General features: G+C 40.2%; 2 protein-coding genes across 2 annotated transcripts; both read left to right on the top strand.

Moving 5' to 3' along the window:
• The first annotated feature begins 3,085 nt into the window (after positions 1-3,085).
• On the top strand, positions 3,086-10,608 carry LOC120714774 (SPARC-like protein 1). The gene is made up of 10 exons (XM_040001197.1): positions 3,086-3,591; positions 3,702-3,780; positions 4,176-4,252; positions 4,824-4,896; positions 5,245-5,356; positions 5,553-5,671; positions 5,753-5,907; positions 7,663-7,775; positions 8,821-8,915; positions 9,655-10,608. The coding sequence occupies exons 1-10, from the start codon at positions 3,571-3,573 to the stop codon at positions 9,708-9,710; spliced, it is 900 nt and encodes a 299-aa protein (XP_039857131.1). The 5' UTR covers positions 3,086-3,570; the 3' UTR covers positions 9,711-10,608.
• A 4,126-nt stretch (positions 10,609-14,734) lies between these two features.
• ndnfl (neuron-derived neurotrophic factor, like) lies at positions 14,735-25,952 on the top strand. The gene is made up of 4 exons (XM_040001762.1): positions 14,735-15,552; positions 18,112-18,345; positions 19,998-20,122; positions 23,834-25,952. Exons 2-4 carry the CDS (start codon positions 18,176-18,178, stop codon positions 25,285-25,287), a joined length of 1,749 nt encoding a protein of 582 aa, XP_039857696.1. The 5' UTR covers positions 14,735-15,552; positions 18,112-18,175; the 3' UTR covers positions 25,288-25,952.
• The last annotated feature ends 175 nt before the right edge of the window (positions 25,953-26,127 follow it).

Raw genomic sequence — 26,127 nt, 5'->3', positions numbered from 1 at the left:
CTGTGAAGTGCTTCTTAACTTTAACCAGATCTCACATAATATGTAGTATAGTAGTATGATTTAGCAGTTAATTAGACAAACTTTACCCCCTTTTCGCTGTTCTAAATTATTGACCTGGACACAAATGTGGGTGGATCAATTTCATAAAACCTGCAAAAAAAGAAACTGTAGCTGAAAGTTTCGACACAGCAAGCCAGTGTGGCGAAAGTCATGTATTTTTCTTAAACTCCTTTGAATAACAGGAACAACAATTTCCCTGCAATGTCAGATAAAACAGGGCCAGATTTTTTCTTTAAGAACATGGCATTTCCTGATTTTTCCAAGCAACTGTCTGTATGTCCCATTGTCATTTCAGCTGACCAGTAATTCTACTTGGAAAAGTTTAGCTGCTGGCGATCTAAAATTCACAAACTGTGTGAAGAAAAATAGCATAATAAGCACCAAGATACAGTTTGCATTAATACGTCAGACATCAAAGGCAGAAAAATCATACTTGTTATTCATCTCTGGCTATTTTCCACCGCATGTCTTTTATTCTGTCTTTCTGTCTCCCTCCCTGAGCCTGGTTCTGCCAGAGATTTCTTCCTGTTAAGATGGATTTTTTCCTTCCCACTGTCGCCAAAGTGCTTGCTCATAGGAGGCCATATGATTGTTGGGTTTTTCTCTGTATGTATTATCGTAGGGTCGTAGCACCTTGAGGCAACTGATGTTGTGATTTGGCCCTGTATAAATAAAACTGAATTGAATTGAATTGAAACACCCCCATTTCACCGCATTTCTGTATTTTTCATATCACTTATCCATTAAAAGCATTCAAAACAAAAAGATTATTATTTTGTTTTATAGTTTTTGCTTTATTCATGTCAGCCATTAAAAATATGTATATGAATAATTCTTAAAGTAATATTCTGTCAAGTGGCAAAAACAATGAAAAACAATGGCTCTAAAACAGATTAAAGGATACATCAGGTTTACAAATCCAGATGAAGTGAATAGAAACAAAGGAAGGATTTTATGTAACATGAGCATGAAAGTGAATGAAATCCAGCATTAGTAGGCAGCGATAGCTCAGTAGGTAGAGTGGTCACCCCATGATTGGAAGGTAGGGGGTTTGAATCCACTGACCAGCTACTCTAAGGTACCCCTGAGCAAAGTACAGTCCCTACAGTCCCTGTTCCCCAGGCGCTGGATTGGTGGCTGCCCACTGCTTCACTGAGTGAATGGGTTAAATGCAAAGAGTAATTTCCCCACAAGGATCAATAAAGTATGTGTTATTAAATTGCTTGTTTTACATCTTATGAGTTATGCCTCTTTTTCATTCCAACCCCAAAGATAAGGGAAGTTAAAAAAAAAAAGAATGTTAAAAGATTTCAAGAATCTGTTCCTTAAATCAACGGTTGCACAGCAACTAGCAAAGATGGCTTGTAGTTGTTTTATTTGTTTGCTTAAAAAAAAAAAAGATCTGTGATTTTTTGGAGATATTTACAAAGATTATTTTAAAAAGTAGATATACACATCAGTCATCAGATATATGTTTTAAATCTTTAACTTGTTCTATCTTTCTGGGGTGCAAGAGTAGAACAGTGTACACCTTTATTAATTATTGGTTCAATTAAAACACTGTCTTAATTATGTAAAGAGCCTCATCTGAATAAAAAATGCTGCTGCAAGTTAAAATGGCTCTCTTTGTACCTATATACTCTCACCATCCACCTTGCTAGTACTGAGTTAAACCCCCTCTTGCCCTCAGAACCTCTTTTAATTCTTCATGGCATGGACTCAACACAGTACTGGAAACATTCCTCAGACATTTTGATCCATATTGACGTGACGGCATCACAAACTTCCTGCAGATTTGTCGGCTGCACATGAACTGAATCTGCTGTTTCACCGCATCTCAAATGTGCTCTTTTGGATTGAGATCTGGAGACTGTGGAGGCCGTTTGAGTGCAGTGAATACATGTTCGTGTTCAAGAAATCAGTTTGAGATGATTTGAGCTTTGTGACATGGCGCAGTAAGCTGCTGGAAGCAGCCATCAAAAGATGAGTGCACTGTGGTCATAACACAGTGCTGTGGTCAGCAACAATACTGAGGTAGTGGTGGTGTTTAAGGGGCTTAAAGCGTGCCAAGAAAAAAATGCCATACATCATTACACCACCAACAGCAGCCTGAACAACATCCTGGACACTACTATCAAAATGTTGCAGCAGAAATTGAGACCCTTCAGAGTGGCCCGACCAGATCAGCAGTTTCACATTCAAAGTCACTTAAATTAACTTGCCTCCCCATTCTGATGCTCATTTTGAATTTCAACAGGATGTCATATGATTGGGTTATAAGATATTTTGTTAACAAGCAGTTAACCTGCTAAAGTGGCCAGTTAATTTAAAAAACAAGAACAAAAAAAAAATCTCATTAACTTAACTTACATTTTATGGGCTGTGAACAGCCCATAAAGCCCTCTTAACTTCAGGCTTGGTAATTGGTGCCAGTTGTCTGCTGGGTGGGTTTAATTCGCTTTCCAGTCTTGGACTATACACATCCCAGACACACCCATAATCTTTAGCTTTTATATATTCAGTTCTGAGCTTTCTTATCCAAGGTGAAGAAGTGTAGTGCTGAGATTATCTTTCACATTGACTTCAAGCTTTTTCTTTACTGGTGTAAACAGACCTGTGTGTCTTCTATCAGCTTTTCTTAAACCAGATATCAGCACCTAGTTCTCTTGATCTTGACCACTCAGTTCTTCTCTGTGCACCATATTGCCGATTGTTGAGTTCCTCCCTCTATGAACTAACTCACTGTTTATTATCCAGCAGATAATGCTGTCATCTGCATACCTTTTTTAAATAAAAGGCAGTCCAGTAAACAACCAGCACTCACTGACAGCTCAACAGTAAACAGTAAGTAAAGTTTCTGACATTGTCGACAAAGCGGCTAGTTTACAAGCTTAGTAAAAGCAGAAGTTGCGGCATATATATTTTGTTGGACTGCAACAGTTAGCTCTCAACCCGAATGAACAACCTGTTTAAAATCATTTTGGTGAAGTATTGGTAAGGAGTGGCTTTCCAAGAAAGGTGGCTGCAGAAAGGAATAAACCCCTGTGCCCTCGTCAAATTTACCAGACTATGGACACTTGTGTCAAAAATGCTTATAAATCATCATACATTAGCCTTGTATATTTTTAGTGGTAGTCACATAATGAAATTGTTGTTTTCCTTTCTAACCACTAGAGAGCAGCCTTTGCTATGTTATTGCGTTTGACCGGTCATATTTTTAAAGGTATTCTTCTTCTGCATATACTCTCTCTCTTTTCTCTTTGGGTGTGTGTGAGCGTGTGTGTCTGAAACACAAAGGGAAATTTCAGCTTGAGACAATAGTGTGACCATATGGTCTCCCTGGCTTGTAAATCATCATGTGGTCCAGTGCCAGCTTCCATGAAAACTACTCCACCTTCCTAAATTCTCTCTCTCTCAGATCTTCTTTACGAAAACATTCAAGTGCACATGGTCTTAAACTAATACTGACTTCAGATACCTGTTCACTTCACTGCAATCAAAAGCGGGCTGATGCGAAAGAGACTCAGAGAGGTAAGGAGAAGGGGAGCTGAAAAAGGCGGGAATGCAAAGAAAAAATATTCAATCAAATAAAAGAAAACATAAAGTCTGTTAAAGCCGGCTGCAAAAATATTCACCCTCAGCGGAGGAGACAGAACAAGGCAACGAAGGAGAACGCTAACAAGGGAATAACAACAGAAGGAAGGAGTGACAGAGGCCCTGGTAAGATGTTTTTCCTCAAGCAGTCAGGGGATAGAAAATGACTTGTTATTCTGCAATAACTTCCTCAACTGAAAGCTGAATGTTCTCTCAGTGTAATTCAACCCTCTGCTTCCTCTCTGATGGAAAATCATTTTCTTTGGTGCTTAAAACTCAATGAGCTGCATTGTTTCCCGCTACATTATGAGAATGACTGGAAACAGGGTAAAAGTCAGTAAATTACAGCACAGCAGAAAGAACAATTAGATTCAAATGCACTGATTAGCTGTTCTGGGTTCAGGGTAAACTGATCATTTTCTGCAACATTTATCTTTATTCGATTTTAACTCAATATGAGGAAATGTAAAGGAAGATACTGGAAACATAAAATATGTCGATTCGTCATTTTCCTCTTACAGCCCCACTGGGTGGCTCAACCATGAAGTTGAACATCATTTGTAGCTTGTTTCTGCTCCTGGGTGTTCAAACAGTAAAGGTATGTTTAACTTAATCTGCCTAATTTCGGCTTTCCACAAAAAAAATTTTGTAAAAAAGGGTCAAGGGTCAATGTAAATATTACTAATGAGTGAAAAGTAAAAATATTTGAAATTATGTTCTCCTGACTTTTTTTTTCTGTTCCACTCATCAAGTCTGTTTTGTCACAGGTGTTAAAAAGAAAATTTCCGAGTTATGGAATGGGGCTCCAGTATTTTGGTCACCTGTTTCACATTTGATCTGGGAAGAATTTAGGGGCAGATGTGGACCTGGCTGAGACTACAAAGTTTGGAAATATCAGTATGGAATTGAGGTGTACTGTGAGAGCAGATTGATGTTGAACGGATGCCCATTTTTATTTTGGGTTTATGATGTGTGCTCTTTACAGTACAATGATGCCAAGAAGCTGACTTTTCTAATGGTACAGAATATTAGTTTAAAATGAGCCCGGGGGTTTTAATGAAAGGGAAATTTATGCCAGAGTTCGGTGCTGCCACTAATGATTTTGGCCGCAGATAAAACATAAATGCCTGCTTTTTTTTGTCTATTAGAAAACTGTGTGTGTGTTTCAGGGAGGCAGAGCCCAGCGCAAACAGAGACAAGCTGAAGAGAGCCTGAGACCATACATTGGCAGAGTTAAACCAGGTAAGAGGAATGCCACATGACTGCATGCAAGTCCCATGCACATTCCTCTTTTTCTAAATGTGCAGAACTAGAAAGTGATCAAAATACATTAAAATTTTCACATACCTGGTCAGTATTCGAGTCACCATCCAGAACTGGCAGGAACTGTCATGGATGCATGATACACATAAACACGATGAACGCTCTTAAGCATATATTAACATAAAGAAACTATAGCCAGAAATTCTGAAGACAAAATAGGGTCCTAACCTAGTAATATCAAGTTGAAACTAATAAAATGGCTGGTGAGTGTCGATGTAAAAGTAAAAACTAAGCTGACACAAGGTTGTTTTTCTATTTCTGCTTCAGAAAAGCTTTGTGAGCTGCTGAAGTGCCGTACTCCAGTGGGGTCTTGGTGCCAGGTAGTTCAAGAAAACGGAATTCTCATCCCCAAGTGTGTTTGTCCTCAGTCCTGTCCTCGGTAAACAACATTTGGTTCTTTAATCATTTTCAGGCTTTAAAATATTTTGTCCTTACAGGAAGTTTATACTTATATGGGATTCACAAATATATGTAACTTTTGGAAAGACATGTTAAGGTAAAGCAGTAATCTGGCACATTGTACACTACATTCTCACATGTGAATTTTGTCTGTGGGCACTCGCTCATGGAATCAGGCAGAGGGCACCAGTGTGCAGTGCTGTGGGAAAGACCTATGAGAATGAGTGTTGGCTTCATAAAGATGCCTGCAGAAAGAGGCGCCGCACCGGACTCGCGCACACAGGACCCTGTCTGGGTAAATAGCATTAGACATTACACACTGTTTCCACTGTGTATCACAGTCTTCCAAATTGGCTCTGGTGTGCCTTATGATCAGTCCCCAAGGGTAAATGCACCGAGGAGGAGTTAGGCCAGTTTCCATATCGTCTCCTGGACTGGTTTCTGCTCTTGAGTCGTATGGGGGAATCCTACGCACCTGCTGCCCCGCCCCAGAGCTGCCTGAGCCACACCCAGAGGACACAGCTGGCACAAGTAACTCATACTTCGCACTTAAAGTGAGCCTGTTCAGCAGGTTAACAGGGATAAGAAGATAACTGTCAAGTAGTAAACGTAATTCATGATCTATGATGACCTCAGCCACTGATGATGGAAATAAAATCATTTCCATAAAGTGAAAAGAAACTATAGCCAGAAGGCAAATACTCAAAGGCATCATTTTCCCTTTCACTGTAACCAAACACTGAACATAAAGCTGTTTTTCATGATAGACACCATCTTTGTGCTAGATACAAACTGCCCTCCATGGGTCTAGTGACTGATCGATGTTAACAACCTACCATAAGTGGTAAGTTCTTATGTTGCTTGTGGTGTGGTTGTCCACAGACTGGGACAGGGGCTCTTAAGACACCACGTATAAACAGTATTTGGTCAATATTCACTAAATTATTCAATAACATGGTGAATAGGGGGATAACTTAATATCCTCTGTGCATTCTCTTGACCTCCTGGCCTCAAATGAATTAAGTGAAAGCTCACTGCATTATTTCTATGATACAAAAACAGATGTAGAGTGTTTTGGGATAGTGTTACATCATAAAATTCCAGCATTATGGATTTTTCAGCAATGCTGATTCTAGCATGAGAGAAATAGAACTGCAGCCTACTGTAATACTGTAATAGCAACAGTGCGAGTGAACAGGTGAAGCATTTACCGTGTTTCCATTTCCTGTTTAGCTTGGTAGCATGCTAACAGTCTGATGGGAGAAAGACAACAGGTCTTTTATATAAACAAAAGCAATAGATGAAAAGTTGAGGAATCATTTGAATCATCTTGAATGACAATCCATTTCATAGATGCTGAGGTATATCAGTGGGCACTATGAAATGTTAAAAAATAAAATAATGTGTTTTTGTAAAAGTTAATGTTCCGGTAGCTGGGCCACCAGAAAAATACGATAAAATACAGAAATTCACCACCACTATATGTATATACATAATTTCTGTAATTAAAATTAGAAAAATTTCCGTATTTTTATGAGACTTTAATGAGAATTTCTGTGGTGAAAACTGCAGTAAATCCACAACAAACATGTTATTTAATAAACAAATCTATGTAAAATTAAAGAAACTATAGTTTTGTTACTGCCATTTAGTATCACTTCTGTTATCTCATATTTAGATATGTTACACTATTAAACTAGGTTTTAAAAGTTTAATCTATTAAATAAACACTGTGAAATTATTTTAAATTTTGGGCTGTATTTTTGCAGTCTTTTTATGCCCTTACACATTTTTTAAAAATTAAAATTTTTACGATTTTTACACATTTTTCATGTTATTTTTGTTCAGCATGTTAAATCACCTTTCATTTTATTTTATTTTATTTCACTAGAATTTTCATGTCATTTCATGTATTTAAAATAACAGGAAAATTCTGTTAAATTACAGAGTTTCATGGGTTTATTGATTGATTAATTTGTTTCTTTTTGTTTCTTTTATGTTTTCGGACCATGAATCATAGATGCGTGGGACTTTAGGGTATGAAAAGTAAAAGGCAATGTAAAAGTACCTTCTTTCTAACTTTCGAACTACCTTCACTAACTAGTGTGTGATGTCACAATGACTTTGTCCATCTTTTTATACAGTCCTTGACCAAAACCACCATTGTGGTCGGCTGAATCTCCTAGTTAACATCACACATTTATTGTATTTATGTGATATGACATAAAGAAACAGAAAAAACAAGTATTGAGTTGAGTAGTGTGCTTTCTCTCTCTCCCTCTTTAGAAAAGATTTACCCTGTTGGACAGGAATAAAGATGGCAAGTTGAGCCGCAGGGACCTGAAGAAGCTGCATTATAAGAGGATGCCTTTGGAGCACTGTGCTACACCATTTTTTCAGTCAGTCCTGCCTTCAATGGCCTTGCTGCATCACATAATGATTAACTTTCTTGTCTGATATTTAAATAAATTAAATATTGGGCAGTTTATTTGGGGGGGTTTAACATCCCACTATAGCAATCTCACAAGTTGTGTGTTACATGCATGTACTAGAAGCCAGCAGATGATAGTGAAACATCTGGCCAATTTGATAAGTATCACAATTTTAAATATGGCCATTTTAATGAGTTGATGAAATCTTACTCAAGACCATTGCTATTTCCTATGTCCATATTTCATCACCTCATGTGACACAAGAGGTTTGTTGGCCTAATTGAAATCTTCTGTCTTTTGCAATATGCTATTGTTTGGCTAATTACAGAAATACAGAGGGTTAAAAATGTGACACCGAGATGCAATTCGCCCCCGCTCTGACCAAGCTGCACCTCCCACCATGCTGTTCTCTCTGCGTGCCATCTATCCATTCATTTCCATGCCAATCCTGTATCCTCCTCCCTTTCGATCTCATGACCACACCATCTCTAAATTATCATACTCCTCCTCCATGCCGAAGCATTTCCTCTTCTTATCTGTGCTTCCTGTTTTTCTCTCATCTCTGATACAAATGCGTTTATCCTCAGCCTCCCTTTCTCTCAGCCAGTTATTCATTTTCACTCTTCCCTCATTCTTACTTCCTTCCATCTCCTTTTTCTTCTCCCATCCGTACTCCCACCCAACCCCCCTTTTCTCTGCCAGTCTGCAATGACAAGTTTTGTGGGAGCAGGGCTGGCTGTGTCAATGTCAAGCCATTCCCAGCAATGATAATGTTTATTACCAACTGTGCCTCCCGCTGCCCATGGATTAACACAAATTGAAGGAGTACCCTTCAGAGATAATGCTGCACTGTGAACTGAAAGACAATGGCTGCTGAAGAGCCCCAGTGCAGTTCCTTTGTACACCTATAGATATTTAAACTATAAACTACATCTCTGTATCCTTGTGGATGTGACTGAATATAGGATGTGTTTCTGTAAATCATCTGTTTTCTTCTGTGCTATGTTTGCAGGTCATGTGATCGTAACAGGAACAGGAAGGTGACCCTCAATGAGTGGACAGCATGTTTGGTGGATCGTTCTGAGGCCTGGTTCTATCAATTAATGTGTCAGTAACAAGTTCTTACCTACATTTTGCTGTAATTCTTCATAGTCACACACAGCGGTTTAATTAGACTACAGATTTAATTTCTATATCTGTAATCAAAAGTCCAAGTTAAAATCTGCAAACTCTATTTTATGCTGTTGATGAAGAGCAAAGATGCTCCATAATTATTCTAGACAGCCTGCTTCCAGTTTTTATCTAAAATTACATCTAAATTATGACTATTGTGCTTTTCATGAAGCCTTTCCATAAAGCTGGTGGACTGCCTGAAACATGGTCAAAATACATGCACAGGAGAGAAAATATCACTCCCACCACAGCTGGAGGAGGGACAAGAGTAGTAATAAGACTGATTAAATGATTAAGGTTTAATTGTGTCTTCTTTGTATCTGAAATGTTAAGATGAGACTTTTTTTTTCTTGAATTTAAATGTCTGGATTTGAAGAATTTTAATTAGGAAAAATATTATACAGTGTGCAGATTTTTTTTAGAAGAGTCAGATCACAATAAATCTGTGGATATAGTTTAAAGCATTTAAATGCTAGCATGACAGTTTTAGGTCCATTCTTTACCAGTTGCAGTTCTCACATTTTCTATCAACCACAGATTATTTCAGAGCTATTTTCTTTTAAATATTTTATCCTTTTTTCCTGTCAAAACAGCCAGTTGTCTGCAGGGGGTTTATTTGTCTGCATCACTGCTATTTCAAAACCTAAATTCTTAATTTTTGTTTTACCCACAGCAATGAGAATGGGTTCTCTGAAGTTGTGTCCTACAATCAAAAGGAACTACCTCTGACACGTCTACTTCTTTGTGCTGTTAGGAACTTGCAGGTCATATCATGACAGTTACTTGATTTTAAAGCTGATATTAAAGGATGACATCGCTACACACGCTGACTTAGTCATTGATTTTACCTCTTCTGACATGTGATTTATGGTGTCGTGAAATCTGATGGTCTGCTGGGTGCCTGTGGGTTTTTATGTGTGCTCAAAGGGGACAATTAAAGGTCTAGACAGGCTGAATGCTAATCATATTGTTGTTAATTACATTTGCTGACATCTGTAAAACTGTTAAAAAAACACACACACGTATCGGAGACAAATTACACAGGATGCTTTGGATAACCAATTAAAAGGAAGATGTCACAGACAGACAGTGTGATATGCAGAGAATGTCAAAGTAGATGGCAAAAAAACATGGGGAGAAGAAACACTTAGTGGGGGAAGACGTGACCAGAAAAGAGACAAAGAGTTAATAAAAGAGTGAAAGGTAGAAGTAGTGAAAAGTGTCATAATTCAATGGAGGAGAGCGAAGGCAAAGTGACTGAAGAAAGGAGAGAGCAGCGCAAAGTGTGTTTGCGAAAGACGGGAGGAGGTAATGCACTGTAAATGGGAGTTGAGAGTAATGGAGTAATGCATAAAAAATGGATCAGAAATGAGGGAAAGACTGAGAACGGGGAGTGAGGGGAGGGGGAGGGATGGCTGAGAAGGCAGGAGGAACTGAGGAGACGGGGAAATGCAAAACATTTTCTTTGGAGCCAGCCCTGTAAATAGCATCTTGGAGCATGATGCAGAATGTTTGAAATACTTGACCTCTGCTAAGGTCAAAAAAACTTGCATAATGCAAGCTTGCTGACTTTTTGTGCCTGTGTACCATTTATAATACATGCTGCTTCTAAAACTCTTGTTGCATCTTGTTTGTTTGTCAGTATTTTATGTGCAAATCTGTGAGAAGTTGCACATGTATGTGTTGGTGCTTCTAGATCAATAGGAGGGCGTGTGTGTGTGTGCGTGCGTGCGTGTGTATGTGTGGCCTAGGGTGGGCTCTTTGACATGACTGGATTCTCTAGACTAATTAGCCTTTAAATTTACCATGCCTGAAGGATGAAGAGGAGAAAGACAGACACTGAAAAGGAGATGAAGAAAGGCGGAGAGATTTCGCTACCCAATATGAGATGCAGATTCAGTGCAGACATGGGGCAAACGAGGACTAAAGACTGCTTGCAGTAGATGTTTTCCAAAAAGTAAAAGTGCATCATCATAAATATCAAAACAAGATGTTTTCATTCCATCTGATTTTTCACTCAAAACTTTTGATTAAATGAAGTGGACCACTGGAGGGATGCAGTTTTCCTTGGCATATAGACGGAAAAACAAGTCTGAACTGGGAGGAGAAGAAGCATGAAGAAAGAACAAAAGCAAAGAGATTAACTGCGCTGAATAGAAGAGAAACTATCTGCTAATTGTGAGTGACCTGCGGAACGGTGAGTTGTTGGTCCAGGCTGTTCACTTTGTGGAAACAAAAAAAATGAGTATAGTTCCCAGCTTCCACCAGTAAACATCTCTTCATTCTCTCCCTTCTTCCCCAGGGACGAGTCTCTTTATCCAAATGAAACACATAATATGAGCTGCTGGGGCCACCCCTGAAGGTCCAGCATAGCCTGCACACCTCCTCCACCTCCTCGCCAATGTTCTTTCTTTGTCTTCATACCCCCTCCTCTGCTAATAGATTCCCTCTCATTACCTCTGGACCACCATCTCCACCTCCATCCCCCATCCAAACACAGAAAGGGCAGTTGCAGATTGACCCACATAATCCTACTTCTCACACCAGCCACCGCAGCCATAAACACACACCATCCACCTCCACTCCTACTGTCCTTGCCCCTCCTGTCTCACTTCATTTGGATATTAGAGATATCCGTGAGCCACCCACCTCTCTAACCATGTCCTCTCACCCTCATCCTTCTCCTCCTCCTCCTCCTTTGGATGCTGATCAGTGATTTGATCTGTGATGGCTTGCTTGCATCTCTTTCGCTTTTTGTCTCTCGCACACACATTTACACACACTCCCATGGGACTCTGACAGCATAGGAGCAGATGGGCGGCTGGTGATGACATGTTGTTAAAAATAAAGATTCCTGTTAACCCGTTGTCGGCTTGCACACCCTCTGTCCCTCCCTCATGTCCCCCCATTTCATCTCATCTCTCCTGTCAATCTCTCTCTATCGCTTTTCACACTCCGAATCCCTAATTCTTCCTTTTAGCTTAGCTTGTAACAAACAGGATGGGATTCAAATGCTACAAAACCAACTAACTTTGGCACTGAAAGCATGCAGCTCAAGACCCCCCGACCCCCAGAACATGATATTTAATACATGGCTGCCATAAAGACGTCCCCCCTGCATTATGCATGACTTGTAAGCACACATCAATAATAGATGAAAAGGCCAGTTTTGCAGTTTCTTTTCATGCAATTATGCCAAATGAAATTTTTATTCTCACTTTCTGTTTCTTTTTCTGCGAGTGGAGTTTGTCCTGTGACGATTTCGTGATAAATTATTAAAAGGCAACACAAGGGGGTGGGAGGGATCAAAAGAAAAATTCAGGCCGGTCATGATGGCAGTGAAACAGAGAGAGGATGTGTGTGTGTGTGGGGGGGGGGGGGGGGGGGGGGGGGGGGGGGGCTTGTGTCACCCAAGCCTGTTCATCCATTCCAGGTCTGACAGATGTCCTACAGATGTCCATAGTCTGAGGAAAACAGACTACAGCATGATTCTCAAATCAAATTCTTCACCAAAACAGCATAAAAGTTGTTAGAACACACCTCATACACAATGTTGGAGGGTATGCATTCATTAATCTCTCTAAGGTTAATCACCATCCAACCTTCAAAAGAAGCCGCCATATCGTGCTCTGCCAGATTGCCGACTTTCAAAACTGCAAAGTGGGCCAGCTTATAGAGAACGATACAGAGAGAAAGACTGGTGCCTTTGAAAGAGAGTCCAGTCACTCAAAGGGTCCTTACTTAAAAAAAAAAAAAAAGAAGACCAGTTGTGGCCACTGAAGTGATACATTTATTAATAGCGTTCATGTGCCACATTTTTTATTCCACTTTGAAGTGATGTTGGAGGCAAAAAGAGGCAGAAGGAGACAGGGAGGAAGGGAGAGAGCGGGTCTCTCGGATTCTAGCCTGCGGTCACACAATATTCCCTCTGGGTGGAGTGGGTCCCATTCAGAGCGACCTCAATAGCCCTACACTGAAGTACCTATAGTGAGTGAGTGAGAAAAGGCCCCATCAGAAAATGGAAAAAGGGGAGTTAACACACAGCTCTCTCTATTTTCTGATGATATTGATTAAAGAGCTCAGAGAGACCAGGGTGCTATTGTGTGGAGATAAGAAATCTGGGTGGGGTTGGAGAGCCACTGAGTCTACTGAGACCTGCACTTGACCTGTGGGTGGAGGACAAGAAGCCTCCAATATGGTTGTCCCGTATAGCCTACAGAATAAATATGTCTCTGTCTGGGCTTTGAGTTTACTGCATGTACCCATTGCAAAGTGATGAACCTGTTAAACCAACTCTGAAACTAACAAACTAAGAAAGTGCTGAGACCAACAGTCAAAATACAAGTACAAATAGATGACTGATGTCAGCTATTTAAAGCTGGGAACTGATGGGAACGTTTTTCTTTCTTTCTTTTTATTGATTAATGTTTCAGTTGGTATCAATCCACCTCTTCTTTCTGGGAAAATATGATGCCAGGAGCTAAGCAGGAAGAGTACCAAATGGGGCAAAAGGATGGACAAGTTACTGCCTATAAAATATTTCTTCATTAGTAATGCATCAATTTGCAGTTTAAAAGAAAAGAAAACAAGAAAGGCTGTGTTTATTTGTTCATTTGTGTGCCGGTGAGCAATTTTTCAAGGAGAATCAGGCCAGCAGTTTGCCTGCTTCCCATTTTCGTGTTCATGCAGACATGCAATAGCCTCTCATGTGAATCTATTTAAGGAGGATAAAGTTAACTCCGTGGGTAAGCATGAATTACACTAAGAAATATGTAGTCTAGTGTGCAATGTGCAACCATATGTGGATGGAAGGGTGCAGAACTAAATATTCAGGTAAATCTAACAAGTCGGCATGCATGACACAGACCTATAAGAATAATGCACTTGACTTTTACTCACAAAATCTGAAGCGCAGACTTGGTCAGCACAACTATACTCACAGAAAGCCATATTTTCTGTCAGATAATTACATTAATAGTTTTGCAAGGCACTAACAACACAAGCTTGATTTAGATGTCCATTTAAGTTACCAGCAGACAGAAACTGGCTGCAGCTACCTGCCATTTAAACTAGCCACAAGAATAATAATAACAATCTTAAGTTCCATAAAGTTTAAACCGGCCAGGTTAAAAACAAATCGCTGACAGTGTAGTTGCTTGTTAGGGAAAAAATAGCTACAGAGAGAAATATCGATAAAATTGACCATTTTAACATGAAATTTCACTGCGATTTGCTAACTGCTGGAGCCAGCCTCACCTTCATTTTTCAAACTTGGAGGTTGAATCATTTCAGATAGGTATATAATAACAATTAGCAACCAAATTAGGCATTTTTTGGTATATAGTCTGTGGTTTGATGTGTCCTTTAATCTGATCATTTCCTTTAATTATAAGAAAATGTCACATTAAAATCAGTTTTTGGAATCTGAAGCCTATTAGAATTCTAAAATTTAACGAAACTCCACAAAATAAATATGAGAATAAAGTTTAAAACCTTATCTCTGAGTAGTACAGCATAACAAAGGATATCGTAAAGTAATTCAACCAATGAACCAAGAGCTACTGCAGCTCTTTAAATAATGAAAATATGGCAGAAAGTGCTGAAATGATTTTATTTGCTATCCAAAGTCCCTTTTCACTTTTTTATTTAACATTTGATATAAACATGCACAATAAATATTTGCATAAATCTATTAAGGGACTGATAAGCTGCTCTCCTGTTTAAATATGTTCATTTAGAGGCAGACTAACCACCTGACTGAACAAGCGATAAGGGCACAAAGACAGTGTAACCTCTAACATGCTGTCTGAAATCATCTCCTAATGCAGATGTTATCAGACCAGCCAGAGACTGGCGTGTATTGTGAATGCACTTAACTTTTACATCACCTCCCTATTCCCTAACGCTGCTCTTGACAACACATTCTCTCTCTCTCTCGCTCTCTCTCCTCATCACCACCCCCATTCAGCGACCTCACCGTCATCCCCCTCACACTCACCCACTCGCTCCCTCACTCTCAGATTGCACATACAGATATACAAACACACTCAGTCACACATGAGCCTATTTGAATTGCAAGTGAGCTCTGTTCACTACCAGGAGCAGGTAAACAGAAGGAAGAAGTGAAAAGAACGGGAGGAAGGGGGAGAAAAAAGAGTGACAGTGGGTAAACGAGAAGCGAAGAAAGCATACAGGCTTCACTGACCAGATGACATTCACAGAGTATTTAGCAGGACAAGCCTCCACGTGTGAAGGTCTCAGAGAGACGGAGGAAAAGAGTGTGGAGAGTGCCTTGGGAGCCTTGCACCACACCAAGGCACACAGGAGGTGGGACAGCCCTGAAGGAACACCTGAGCTCTGAAGAGACATCTCTTGAAGTAAGGGGTGAGCAGCACCTCATGGGAGACAGAATCAGTGGAACACCCGACAACAACCTGCTGTCGCTCCTCCTCTCCTCGCAACCGACTCTCACCCCCCTTCCTCCTCCTCCTCCTCCATCCTCTCTCCCTCTCTCATTTGATCCCATCCCTCACTCCCTGCACCAGAGAGGGAGAGCGTGCACAGAGAGAAGGTAAGGGGATGCATGCATGTATGTTGTCCTTGCAGAGCATGTGTGTGTGTGTGTGAGTGTGTGTGAGTGCGTCAGCGTTTCAGATTTCAACTGGTTGTGTAAGTCAGCAACTTGCTTCTTTGAGTCAGTTGTTTGTGTGTGTGTGTGTGTGTGTGTGGTCTCTGGAGGGTTGTTAATAAAGCTGAGACAGATGTAAAGCACTTTTAGTATGTCTTATGACTGTTTTTGCACGTTTAAAGGTTGGGGTCATCTGTCTTTTCTTTTTGACAACTAGTAGTTTTTTTTAATTATTTACAAATACACTAGTGTGACTATGAAGTGGGGCAGTGAACACAGCGAATGAAGAGCCATAAACTAAAGAAAGAGTGTGATACTATATAAAAGTGTGTGAACGACAAGCGGCGTGAGAGGTGCAGGTGCAAAAGGAGAGTGAAAGTGAGGAAAACGAGGGAAGGTTTATATATTCAAAAGTACGTGCATCGAGTTAGAAAGTGAACCGTAAAATCCTATCAAGTTGCATGGTAATTGCATGTTACCCTTCCATCATTTCATCAACCCCCACCATGAATCACAGGCCAGTTCTTTGCTCGTAGTAGTTTGGGGGGGACAACGGATCCTGCAGGGACCACCCCATGCCATTTAATCTGTCCCTGCCCACAGATAACAGAAGGCAGATGGTCCTGCCAGAGCCCAGGGAGACAGAAGATAGCTAATACAATGTGCAGACAGATAGCACACAGAACTCAGCCCGTCCCCCTGAAACTGAGCCTGCATCAACTTCTAAATAAGGGGAACAAATGAAGTGAAAAACAGACAGAAAAAGAAAAGCATAAAGAGGAAGAAAAAGATAAACAGAGCCGAGCTCAAGTATCTTTAATTAAAACTCAAGCAGTATCCAGAATAAATGCAGTCAGTTGACAGTCTGGGATAAACATAATGGAAAGAGGAAACTCGTATAAACAAAATAACCAAAAGAAAAGAGCAGAGAGTGAGCAGGACCATCAAAGTCATGAGCTCCTGTGTATTTATTTATTGAGGGTGGTAGTTAAGTTCACTAAGCTCCCTCTCGCTCTAAGACCCAGCCTTTTCGCCTTATGAAAATTCAATTGGCCATAATTTGCTGAGGAGCCGTATGCATATTTTATCAGCGGGTGCGTTTTGAAGAAACAAGCCCACCAAGCTTTTTTGTGTCTTCATCTTTATCAAGATTGAATGAGGGGACGTGTGAGAGGGGCTGTGAGGTTGTGCAGCCATCTGCTAATATGTGCCACACTGGGCATTTGACATGGGAGCTAAAGTAAACACCAATCAGCTTCATATGTCTGACTGAAGCACAGAGAGAAATCCATTGCGACCTTGTTGCCTGACTAGAATGTTTTTCTCTTTTGATTCTAACCATCTCTTTTCTAGTTTCACTCTTTCCTCTCTCCATCTTCTTCCCTCTAATTACTCTAGGATCCAACATCCTCCTCTTCTCGCTCTCCATTTCCACAGCCCTCCCTTCCTCTCTTCCCTCTCATTTCAATCAGTTTTTCTCCCTCTGCATGTCTCTCAGTTAAAGCTTTATGGGTCGTTCACTCCCCTCTTTCTTTGCAAGGATAATGAGCAGGCGCCTCTGTGTGACTTTGTAGCTGCGCGACGATCTGTGAGTTTGAATCTCGGAGCGTCCCGGGGCCCAAAAGACTCAGATGTACCTTCTGTAGCTGCCTCCGTGGTTCCACTGCTGCTGTCATCTGATCTATGGGGCACAGCACTGACATAATACACCTTGTTAGGGGAAGGCGGGGAGTGTGTTGGCAAAGGCTGTGTGACTTTGAACAAATGTGTTTTCTCAGGAGAGAAAGAAAACAGTGAGACCTGTAATCATCTACTATCACTAAATCACAACCGCATGCACACAGGAGCACGCCCACATATAAATGTACAGATAAAAGGACTGTGAAACACTAACAGAGTGCGAGAGAAATAAAAAAATAAAAAAAAACGGGGGAAAAAGACAGAAAGAAAGCCTGAAAAATCTGATACCAGTTCTTCTGGTTTAGGCATTGCATTAATCTATGCTGAATGGATTTGACTGCATCAGGAGCACCTCCAGGTGTTGTTCGCACACTCGTCTCTGCATCAGCACGGCATCGTTTTCTCAAGATAAGTCCCCTAATAATCATAATCAAAGATATTTCGAGAACAGACCCATTCAAACCCTCAAACTAAAAATAGAAATGTAGATATAAAGGCAGCGACTTCAGAGTGATATTAGCAACCCACTTCACACTTTGAAAAGTGGTGCGATGGGTGATTTTTTACAGTGAGTGTCAAGCTGTGCTACACACACATCCCAGAGTAATATAGCATGGCAATTTCTTTTCCCTGGTATGAATAATTCTGTCTGAATAGGATAGGATGTTTCTTCATATCAATGAATCATCAGCCGCTACAGCTCTTTAGTGTCTGCCTGAATGGTACAGTAGAAATTTAACTAAGTCTGCGTGTGTGTGTTTGTGTGTGCGTTGCTGATGGGCTCTGATTGATGGTCTTGACCTTTCCACTGTGCATTTTCAGAGCCCGGGAGCCATCCAGGACGTAGGGACGAAGACTAAAAGGCACGAGAGAGTGTGAATCCACTATGGCGCTGTCTTGGTGTCTTGGTGCAGCTTTGGCACTGGTATGTGGATCTTTGTGGCCCCAGGTGCACTCAGGTGTGGCACCTGAGAATGAGGTGCCACTTCGCCCAACTACGTGGTTACCAGAAGGAAAGATCACCTCTGTAACCCTACCTAAAGGACGAACTCGCAGGTAACAGATGGAAAGCATCCATGTGGTTGATAGCTTGTTTCCACTGAGAGCATAGCAAGATTGTTTTCATTATATTTAATGATGTGGTGTCATAAGAGGTGAAAAAGGTGCTCCTATCTTTTAAAAAAATATCAATTTTTCAGCATACTTTATGCTGAATTATCAGTACATTAATATGTGTACCAAATAAACTGTGCCTAATGAATGAAGTGGGTTGAAAGCAGTTTCGAACTAAGCAGAGCAGACTAGGTAATTGCTAAGAAGTGACAGGTGAGTGAATCACCAAACAAAAAAAAAGGCACCAATCATGATTAAGATAAATTGAGATTAGGATTAAAATTAAAATCTATTCAAAAGATTAAAAATATATTCACCCCATGATGACATGAAGCTGAAATAAATCAGCAAGTGCCACATAATGAATTCCTTGTCAAACTATATCATTTCCTTAATGCATACACTTAATATTTTTGTCTAATGATTAGACTTGAAATGAATTTAAAGTACCATTTTAAACAGTCAGGTAATTCATGTGTTTCTAATCCAAACAAGTCCATGATAATCTCAGCACTTGTGTAACAGCTGAATTCACGTGAAACTAGATGCTGTCCCTGCTTGACGTTTTTCCTCATTTGCATTTCATTTAAGACCCACGATTAAAAACGGAGGTCTGCTCAGTGAGGTCGGAAACAGTAACATATCACCACCCATTCCCTATCCACCTTTCGTGGAGACAGAGGCTGATTCCAGCAGCGCTGTAGAGAGAGCAAGAGGAAGTGGAGCCCATTTGGCTTGAACCCTACACAACAGTGCCAGTTGCTTTCTGAAAGCGGGAGCAGAAAATTGCGACATGCATCTCCCCGTGAGCTGCAGTCTGTCCACCAGTGCAGTCAAGCAGGACCACACGGCAAATAATGGAGAGAAAACACTGATTCAGAAATTAATCACTCTATTAAATAATCCACAAAGTGCCCTTGAGAAAGAGTGCTGCACATCTGTTTGGAAACAATCACCATCTGTGCAGAATAATGAATAAACGTGTTTGTGTGATAGGAAATAATTATGCTGTTAATACATTTTCACGTAGCACGACTAAATGTAAAGAAATGTTAAAGACTTCTTCTATTCAGTCGTCTTTGCTAAGCAATAAAGAGTTGAATTGAATTTTAATAGGCCACCACAGAATAAGCGTTAAAATGCCCTTCAACAGCAATTCAACTGCCATATAATATGCAAATCTAACATCCAACATGCAACAGCACAACCATGTCCTTATAGTTTCTATGCTAAGCACGAGCTGAAATGGTTACATCAAGCAGACAGATATCCATCTGAAGCCGTCAGTGCAGCCTTATCATCTGATTCTGAGGTCACCTCTCCTGATCTGCTATCAAATGACTGATCAGCGTATAGGCAAATGGAAACACAGCAACTGGCAAATGTCTGAAACGGCTGTAACTCGTCAAACTTTAGTAAATGAAATTATAACCGCCCCACCTTATCTAAAAATCATCCAACAAAATGAAAGAATGGGCACCGAACAATATCTTGTCTTCTCGTCCATCACCTTGCAGCTGAACAGAAGCAGGATGCTATCTTTCTGTCATCCCCGGTGAAAAAGCAAGTTGGTTCTCTTTGGTGTTTCTCCACAGGTTATACTTCACGCTGAAAAAGAAAGCTCCGGGGATGTCGGTGACAGTCAGCCCTTGTGACCTTCCCATTGAATGGACCTTGGCTGCTCGCACCCTGAAGGACAAACCCCTCAAAAACCTGCAATGTGAGTGGACAGTAAGACCACAAGCTGCACCTTTTGATACCCACTTAACCTGAAGACCTCACTACATCTGGCTTAGCCAAGGACATTGATTAGAGATTATCATTGCCATATAATATGTAGGGATTTAGTGAAGGGCAAACAGTCTAATCTTACTTAAGCTTCAATGTGTAGATGAGACTTTTAAACCAGATATGTGACCAGAATTAGTAGCATAAGGTAAAAAGGTACATTCTTGCTTTGTGTTTTCATTATTTGTAACTTCAAGGTCATGCTTTTACTGCAACTGTTACACAAATTTATAGGCCAACAAACTGATTTCTGTCAAACAATAATTTCACTGTTGAAGCCTGAATGTGTTTCTGTGTTATGAAAAGTCCACAAATTTAACAGTCCTACATCTTATCAGCACATTGTACCCATTTGTTGAAGTTCAAAGCACTGTAAAACGCATATATTTTTTTCTAAATGCCACCCAATGTCTTTGACAAGGACAGAGACAGCGAGTGTGATCATATCTGTGTGTCACCTGGTGATAAATTTTATCTGAGGCTTTTCATTTCATAAAACACACACACCAAAAAGCTCTGCCAACTCCCTGTTCAAATATTGAATAAAACAACAAACTAAAACTGCACTCTGTAACAATCTGTTTCTTGCAAACCAAAGCAATTAAATAAACTCAAAGGATTAAATATATTCTGGCACAAAGGCTTAGAATTAAAGTCAGGCAATCAGTGCTCAGAGGAAACAGAAGTAATCGCATTTCAGTCCTAAAAAGGCAGAGATTTCTGGGAAAGGAAACAGGCCTCAGTGTTTTCCAAGAGTATTTTTCCAGGTTACTTAAACAAGCTTCTCCACATGCTAAAATAACATTATGTTATAAAATGACACATGAATCATTCAGACCCTGAGCTCATGGGTCCCCATTGCCAGCCTGAATAATTCACTTTGATTCGGTAACATTTGGTCTCATTTTTCATCTCTAGGAGACATGAACAGTGAAAACAATTGGTGATTTATTTATTTTTTGTCTGTGTTTATCTGGCAGTAGTGTCATTTAAGTGAAGAGTCTGTACTTCAGAATGAAAACACTTTAGGTGCTGAATGAAAATACTGCCAACCATTTTTGAAGTGGCAATTGACATTTTAGATATATATTTGTTTGTTCATTTACAAGGGGCTTAGGATTTTCTCTGTCAGCGAGGTTCAGTGTGATCAATTGTTATAATGTACAAACATAACGCTTTTGGTTTAATAACACGTACTATATTTTTTTAAAACAGCGACACCTAAATAGTATAAAAATTGTGTCCACTGCTTACACTTTGGTGAAACATAACATGATTTATTAACCAGTAAATTAAATTTCTAATTTAGCATTAGCATACTTCTCAGTAAATCGCTATAGCTAATTTCTTAAATTTCAACTCTTGTGGCATTACTAAAAACACATTACATTACTACTTTATGGGAAAGCAACTCAAAAACACCAAATAAAGAATTTAATTTTGGTAAACATACTTATTTACGTACTGCCAGCAGTAAAAGAGGAAGATAATATGAAACCAGTGGTGATTAGCTTAGCATAGGAGCTAGCCAGGGGGATCTGCTATGAATTGAAATTAACGGGTTAGCGCAATGACTGTTTTCTACAGTCATTGGGTTAGCAAGCAACGTTGAGCTAAAAGTCAAAGCTTTCTGTGTCACTATGGTAACTTACCAAATCACCATGGTAACTTAAGCTGAATACCTTTGGTTTTGAGCAGGTTATGTTCAGATTTTCTGTTTGAAGACAGCTGGAAGCACCATGTTTTCATTGATTCTTTTATTCAAAGCATATTTTTAAGTGCAATATAGATTATCTGCAGCAGGAATACATTTTATGTATGCATTTTGTTAAGCTATACCTTACTAAAAACCAAGTCATTAGGTGGTGATACTGAACGTTGTTGTTCTTTTTTTATTGCCAACTTTGTCTTAATGTGCTACTATTTCTGTTTTACACTGCTGGAATTGCAATTACTACAGGATAGATTAGAAAATTAATTAACATGTGTATTACCCAGAATACCCACACAATTAATAAAACGGATTTAATTTTGATTTGGCAACAGATTAAAGCGATTTCCATGCCTCTTTTTTTTCCGTTACGGGACAGTAACCTCTAATGTATCACATTTAAAGTTTCAGATATCTAATGTGCAGCTGTGACGTTGTAAACAGCAGTATTAAAATAATTAAATTGACTTAAAATGTTTATTTTTAGTGCTCTGTGCATTAAATCTAAAAGTAATTCATTTTCTGCAGTATTAATCTCTTGTCTTATTTGCAAGAAGAAAGGTGAAAAGCACTGTTGTTGTGTTATGTTTTATCAAGTTGGCTAACACAAAGAAAGCCTGCATGTGTTTCATTCATTTGTAGTAAGAGTCTACCCTTATGGCCATGTGGTAAATGGTAAATGGACTTATATAGTTCTTTTCTACTCTAACTGAGCACTCAAAGGGCTTTTTAGTCCAGTCCTCATTTAACCATTTACATAGACATTAATCTATACCTAAGCAACATGTCTCACACTCACACTCTAATGAATGCACTGGGATCGTCAGGGTGCCTTTTTGAGGGCCCAAAGTCAGGCACACAGACTGGTGGAGCTGAAAACAAACCACTGACCGTCCAGTTGGTAGACAACCGGTTCTATCTCCTGAGCCACAGCTGCCCCCCATATTATATGCTGTTTATCTAATCTGTACAAAAACAGACTTCTAATAACGTGGTGTTTTTGTGTAATTAATTATGTAATTGCACTAATTGTATGAGTGCACTGACTTCAAGGAGGCTACATTAAGCAAACTCCATACAGAGTGTGGCATGCATCTTATCCAATTCAGAGCATGAAAGTAATAAGCATTTCTTACGCAATGACAGCTTTATTTCTTTAACACTGTAAAGAACCTAATATGAGATAATCCAAACTTTATAAGGTCTCCTTCAGGCATGTTTTGATATATAACCTGAGTTATTGCACTTGTATTTATTGTTGGCCACTTTTAATTTGTGCAGATTCTAACATTGATTTATATTGCATATTAAGTTGTGCAATATTATTTTATGACTTTGCAGGATAAAGTTTATTATAACATTAATTGCTTCATTTAGGGCACTTTATAATTTTATGTGTAACATTTAAGTTATTTATTATCACCCCTTGAAAAAACGTTAGCTCCTATCTGCTGGTGTGTATGTCAGGATATAAAGTTCACACTGTTTATTATGGAGAATACTTTTAAGAAAACCTATAACCCACCATTCATCTATAGCTCAGGGAAACTGGAGAACACTACTGAAACAAGACACCAGGGTTACACATATAAGAATTATGCTACTTTAGATAATAATGTTTGTCTGAAAATCATGTCTAATTATTCTTCCTGATTTAAAAATCCCAAATCTGAGAATGTACAAATACTACCAGATGTGCAAAAACTACCAGATGCAATTCAAGTCCTGCTTCACTCTGACTAACTCCAACTGTGTGCAGCAAAACATTTATCCTTCACTGAATGAATGTGAAAACAATCTTCTAGTATCAAACTTTGTCATTGTCCAAAGTGATGGTCAAATCCACAAGTGAAGTAAGAATAAGCAAAACATATTCAAGTGTGTCATTATGATCTATTGTGGCTAGCTTTCTTTTTTCTTCTTTGCTCACAGGGAGTACTAAAAAAAGCATGCCTGAGGTGTGGTGGCGAGGTCCTGGGACGGAGGAGAAAATACACAGCAATACTGGCAATGCAGTGGAAAGCTACAGTGGTCCAACCTATCCAAGCGCTTCCATCTACATCCTAAGGCTACGCTCCAAACAGCAGAACACCAGAGCTACAGTGTATCTTCATGAAGGCCTGGGGCCTTCAGGCATCTTCCCTCTGCTCCCAGCTGACCCGCAAGTTCACACATTAGGTGTAGGCATGACCAGCGTCACCCTCAGCTGGGCACCCAGTGCCTCCATAACGAGCCTCCCACATACACAGACCAGTTATGAATACTGTGTCCTTGTCAACTCACAGGAAAACTACCCCAGCCTTTGTGCTGCACAGAAGAGTATGAGGAAAGAGAAAGACCAAAAACAAGAAAAGAAGGACAGACGGAGCAGGGTGACGGTCTGGCCCATTTTGAAAGAGTGGTGGTGGCAGCAGTGGGACACTTATCCTGAAAGTCCTCAAAGTCCACCAGCTTCCCTCACTGATGAGTATGAAGACCTCCAATGTGTGTGTCAGGGGACAGAAAGTGTTTGCACTGTCTCAGAGCTCCTGCCTGAGACCCAGTATTACTTTGATGTCTTTGTGGTCGACAGGCTGAATGGGACCAGCATGGCATACAAGGGGACACTTGCTCGGACACATGAGGAGGCTCGACCTGCTATTACCGCCCTTAGAGAAGGAGAGCTGAGGTGGGTGACTTTCCAAGACAGAGGCTTCAGCTCGGAGCAGTTCTTCAGTTTCCGTCCTCGGGGTTGGCAACAGAGTGGCCTCCTCACCTTGCAGAGCTGTGGGGAAGGTGAAAAGGTCAAGGTGACTGTATCTAGTAAAGGTCAGGTCTTGACCTCTCAGGCTGCTGGGCGAGAATTAGCGCACATATGGCTCCAGGGAAGTACTTCCTATCTCATCCACCTGGAGAGAGAAGGAACCGCCATGGACCACACCTCTGCTGTTACAGACCCATCGCTACCAGAAGGTCTGACAGCTTCAGTCAAAATGCAGACCTCATCAGCTTACCACCGCAGAGGAGTCCCATCTCTGCCCTCCACCTTACAGATAAAATCCTTCAACCGATTGCGTGGTTGCAGTAGTGTCACCCTAGCATGGATGGGAACAGAAGAAAGAAGCCTTTACTGTGTGTACCGCAGAAAGCTTGGAAGCCATGAAGCAGAAGCTGGCGGAGCATCAGCTCTAACTGCACCCTGTCTGGGGCCAGAGTCCCGCTCTGACACCGAGAGAGTTCTCTGCAAGTATTTCCAAGAGCTGAATCCTCGGCGGGCCGTCACTACAGCTGTGATTGGGGGCCTGGAGCCAGGAATGGCCTATGTGTTTGATGTCTATCTAATGAGACGCTGGGGGATCCCTATCAAGTACACCAGCAAGATGGTGAAGACTAGAAAGGAATGCTGAGCTGCTGCCCCCTACAGGAGGTTTTTAAACTGTCCCAGTTAAGGGACAAATGCATCAGCCACGGGCATGCTATAAAGACTGTCCAAGAGAACGAAGCCATTTGACTGTTGTAGAGAGACTGTTACCATAACAAGGAAATATTCCCTCTGGAGGAGCAATGGTTACATTCAAGATCTCCACTTACAAGATCTGTGCAAGTGGATAGAAAGCATATGAGAAGGATCTGCACACCAGCAAAAGTTCATAACATTTACAATACAGTTCCTGTGCTTTTGTCATTTTTTCCATTGTTGATCATAATAATAATGTGCCAGTTGTCCAAGTGCTTATTTTGTGTCAGAATACAAAGAACGGATGAGGTTTGTGATGACAAAAGTCAAGACAAAAACAACAACAGAGACTGTGCCAAATATGCAACAGAAGCAGATGGGGCAATAATTAGATCACATCTGAGACGCGGGGGTTGTAGTATATATCTCCAGTGCTGCATATTGTACAGGCTTATAAACACAGATGGGTGCAATCTACAGATGCTAAGTTCAAAGTCAGTGTGTATCTTTGTGTTCTGCTTTCGCATGAAGCAGTGAAAATACTTAGTGACTTGCCTCATTGTCTTTGATGTATTCTTGTGCTGCTTCAAACTCATTAATAAATACTTGGGTATCCGTATGGTTCTGCCTGACTGATGCATGTATTTGCACTATTTTGTGAAATTCTAAATTTAACGCTTCAGCTTTTATCATGAGAAATTAAGTCTGTTGGGTTGCTCAAGGCCACACTAATCTGTGGCATTTAATTAAGGGGAGATTTATGATTTATTTTGGTTAATAGATTCAAAGT

This window comes from Simochromis diagramma, unplaced genomic scaffold, assembly GCF_900408965.1.
Source record: "Simochromis diagramma unplaced genomic scaffold, fSimDia1.1 OVJJ01000421.1, whole genome shotgun sequence".
Taxonomy (NCBI): Eukaryota; Metazoa; Chordata; class Actinopteri; order Cichliformes; family Cichlidae; genus Simochromis; species Simochromis diagramma.
This window is presented reverse-complemented; position numbering and strand designations above follow the sequence as displayed.

What these genes read in the sequence shown, in the direction of transcription:
- LOC120714774 (XM_040001197.1), top strand. Translation starts at nt 3,571, where the DNA reads ATGCGAAAGAGACTCAGAGAG. An exon ending in CATTGGCAGAGTTAAACCAG is followed by an intron (nt 4,897 to 5,244) that starts GTAAGAGGAATG and finishes TTTCTGCTTCAG; the next exon opens with AAAAGCTTTGTGAGCTGCTG. An exon ending in GCACACAGGACCCTGTCTGG is followed by an intron (nt 5,672 to 5,752) that starts GTAAATAGCATT and finishes CCTTATGATCAG; the next exon opens with TCCCCAAGGGTAAATGCACC.
- ndnfl (XM_040001762.1), top strand. Translation starts at nt 18,176, where the DNA reads ATGGCGCTGTCTTGGTGTCTTGGTGCAGCTTTGGCACTGGTATGTGGA. An exon ending in CCTAAAGGACGAACTCGCAG is followed by an intron (nt 18,346 to 19,997) that starts GTAACAGATGGA and finishes GTTTCTCCACAG; the next exon opens with GTTATACTTCACGCTGAAAA. An exon ending in ACCCCTCAAAAACCTGCAAT is followed by an intron (nt 20,123 to 23,833) that starts GTGAGTGGACAG and finishes CTTTGCTCACAG; the next exon opens with GGAGTACTAAAAAAAGCATG.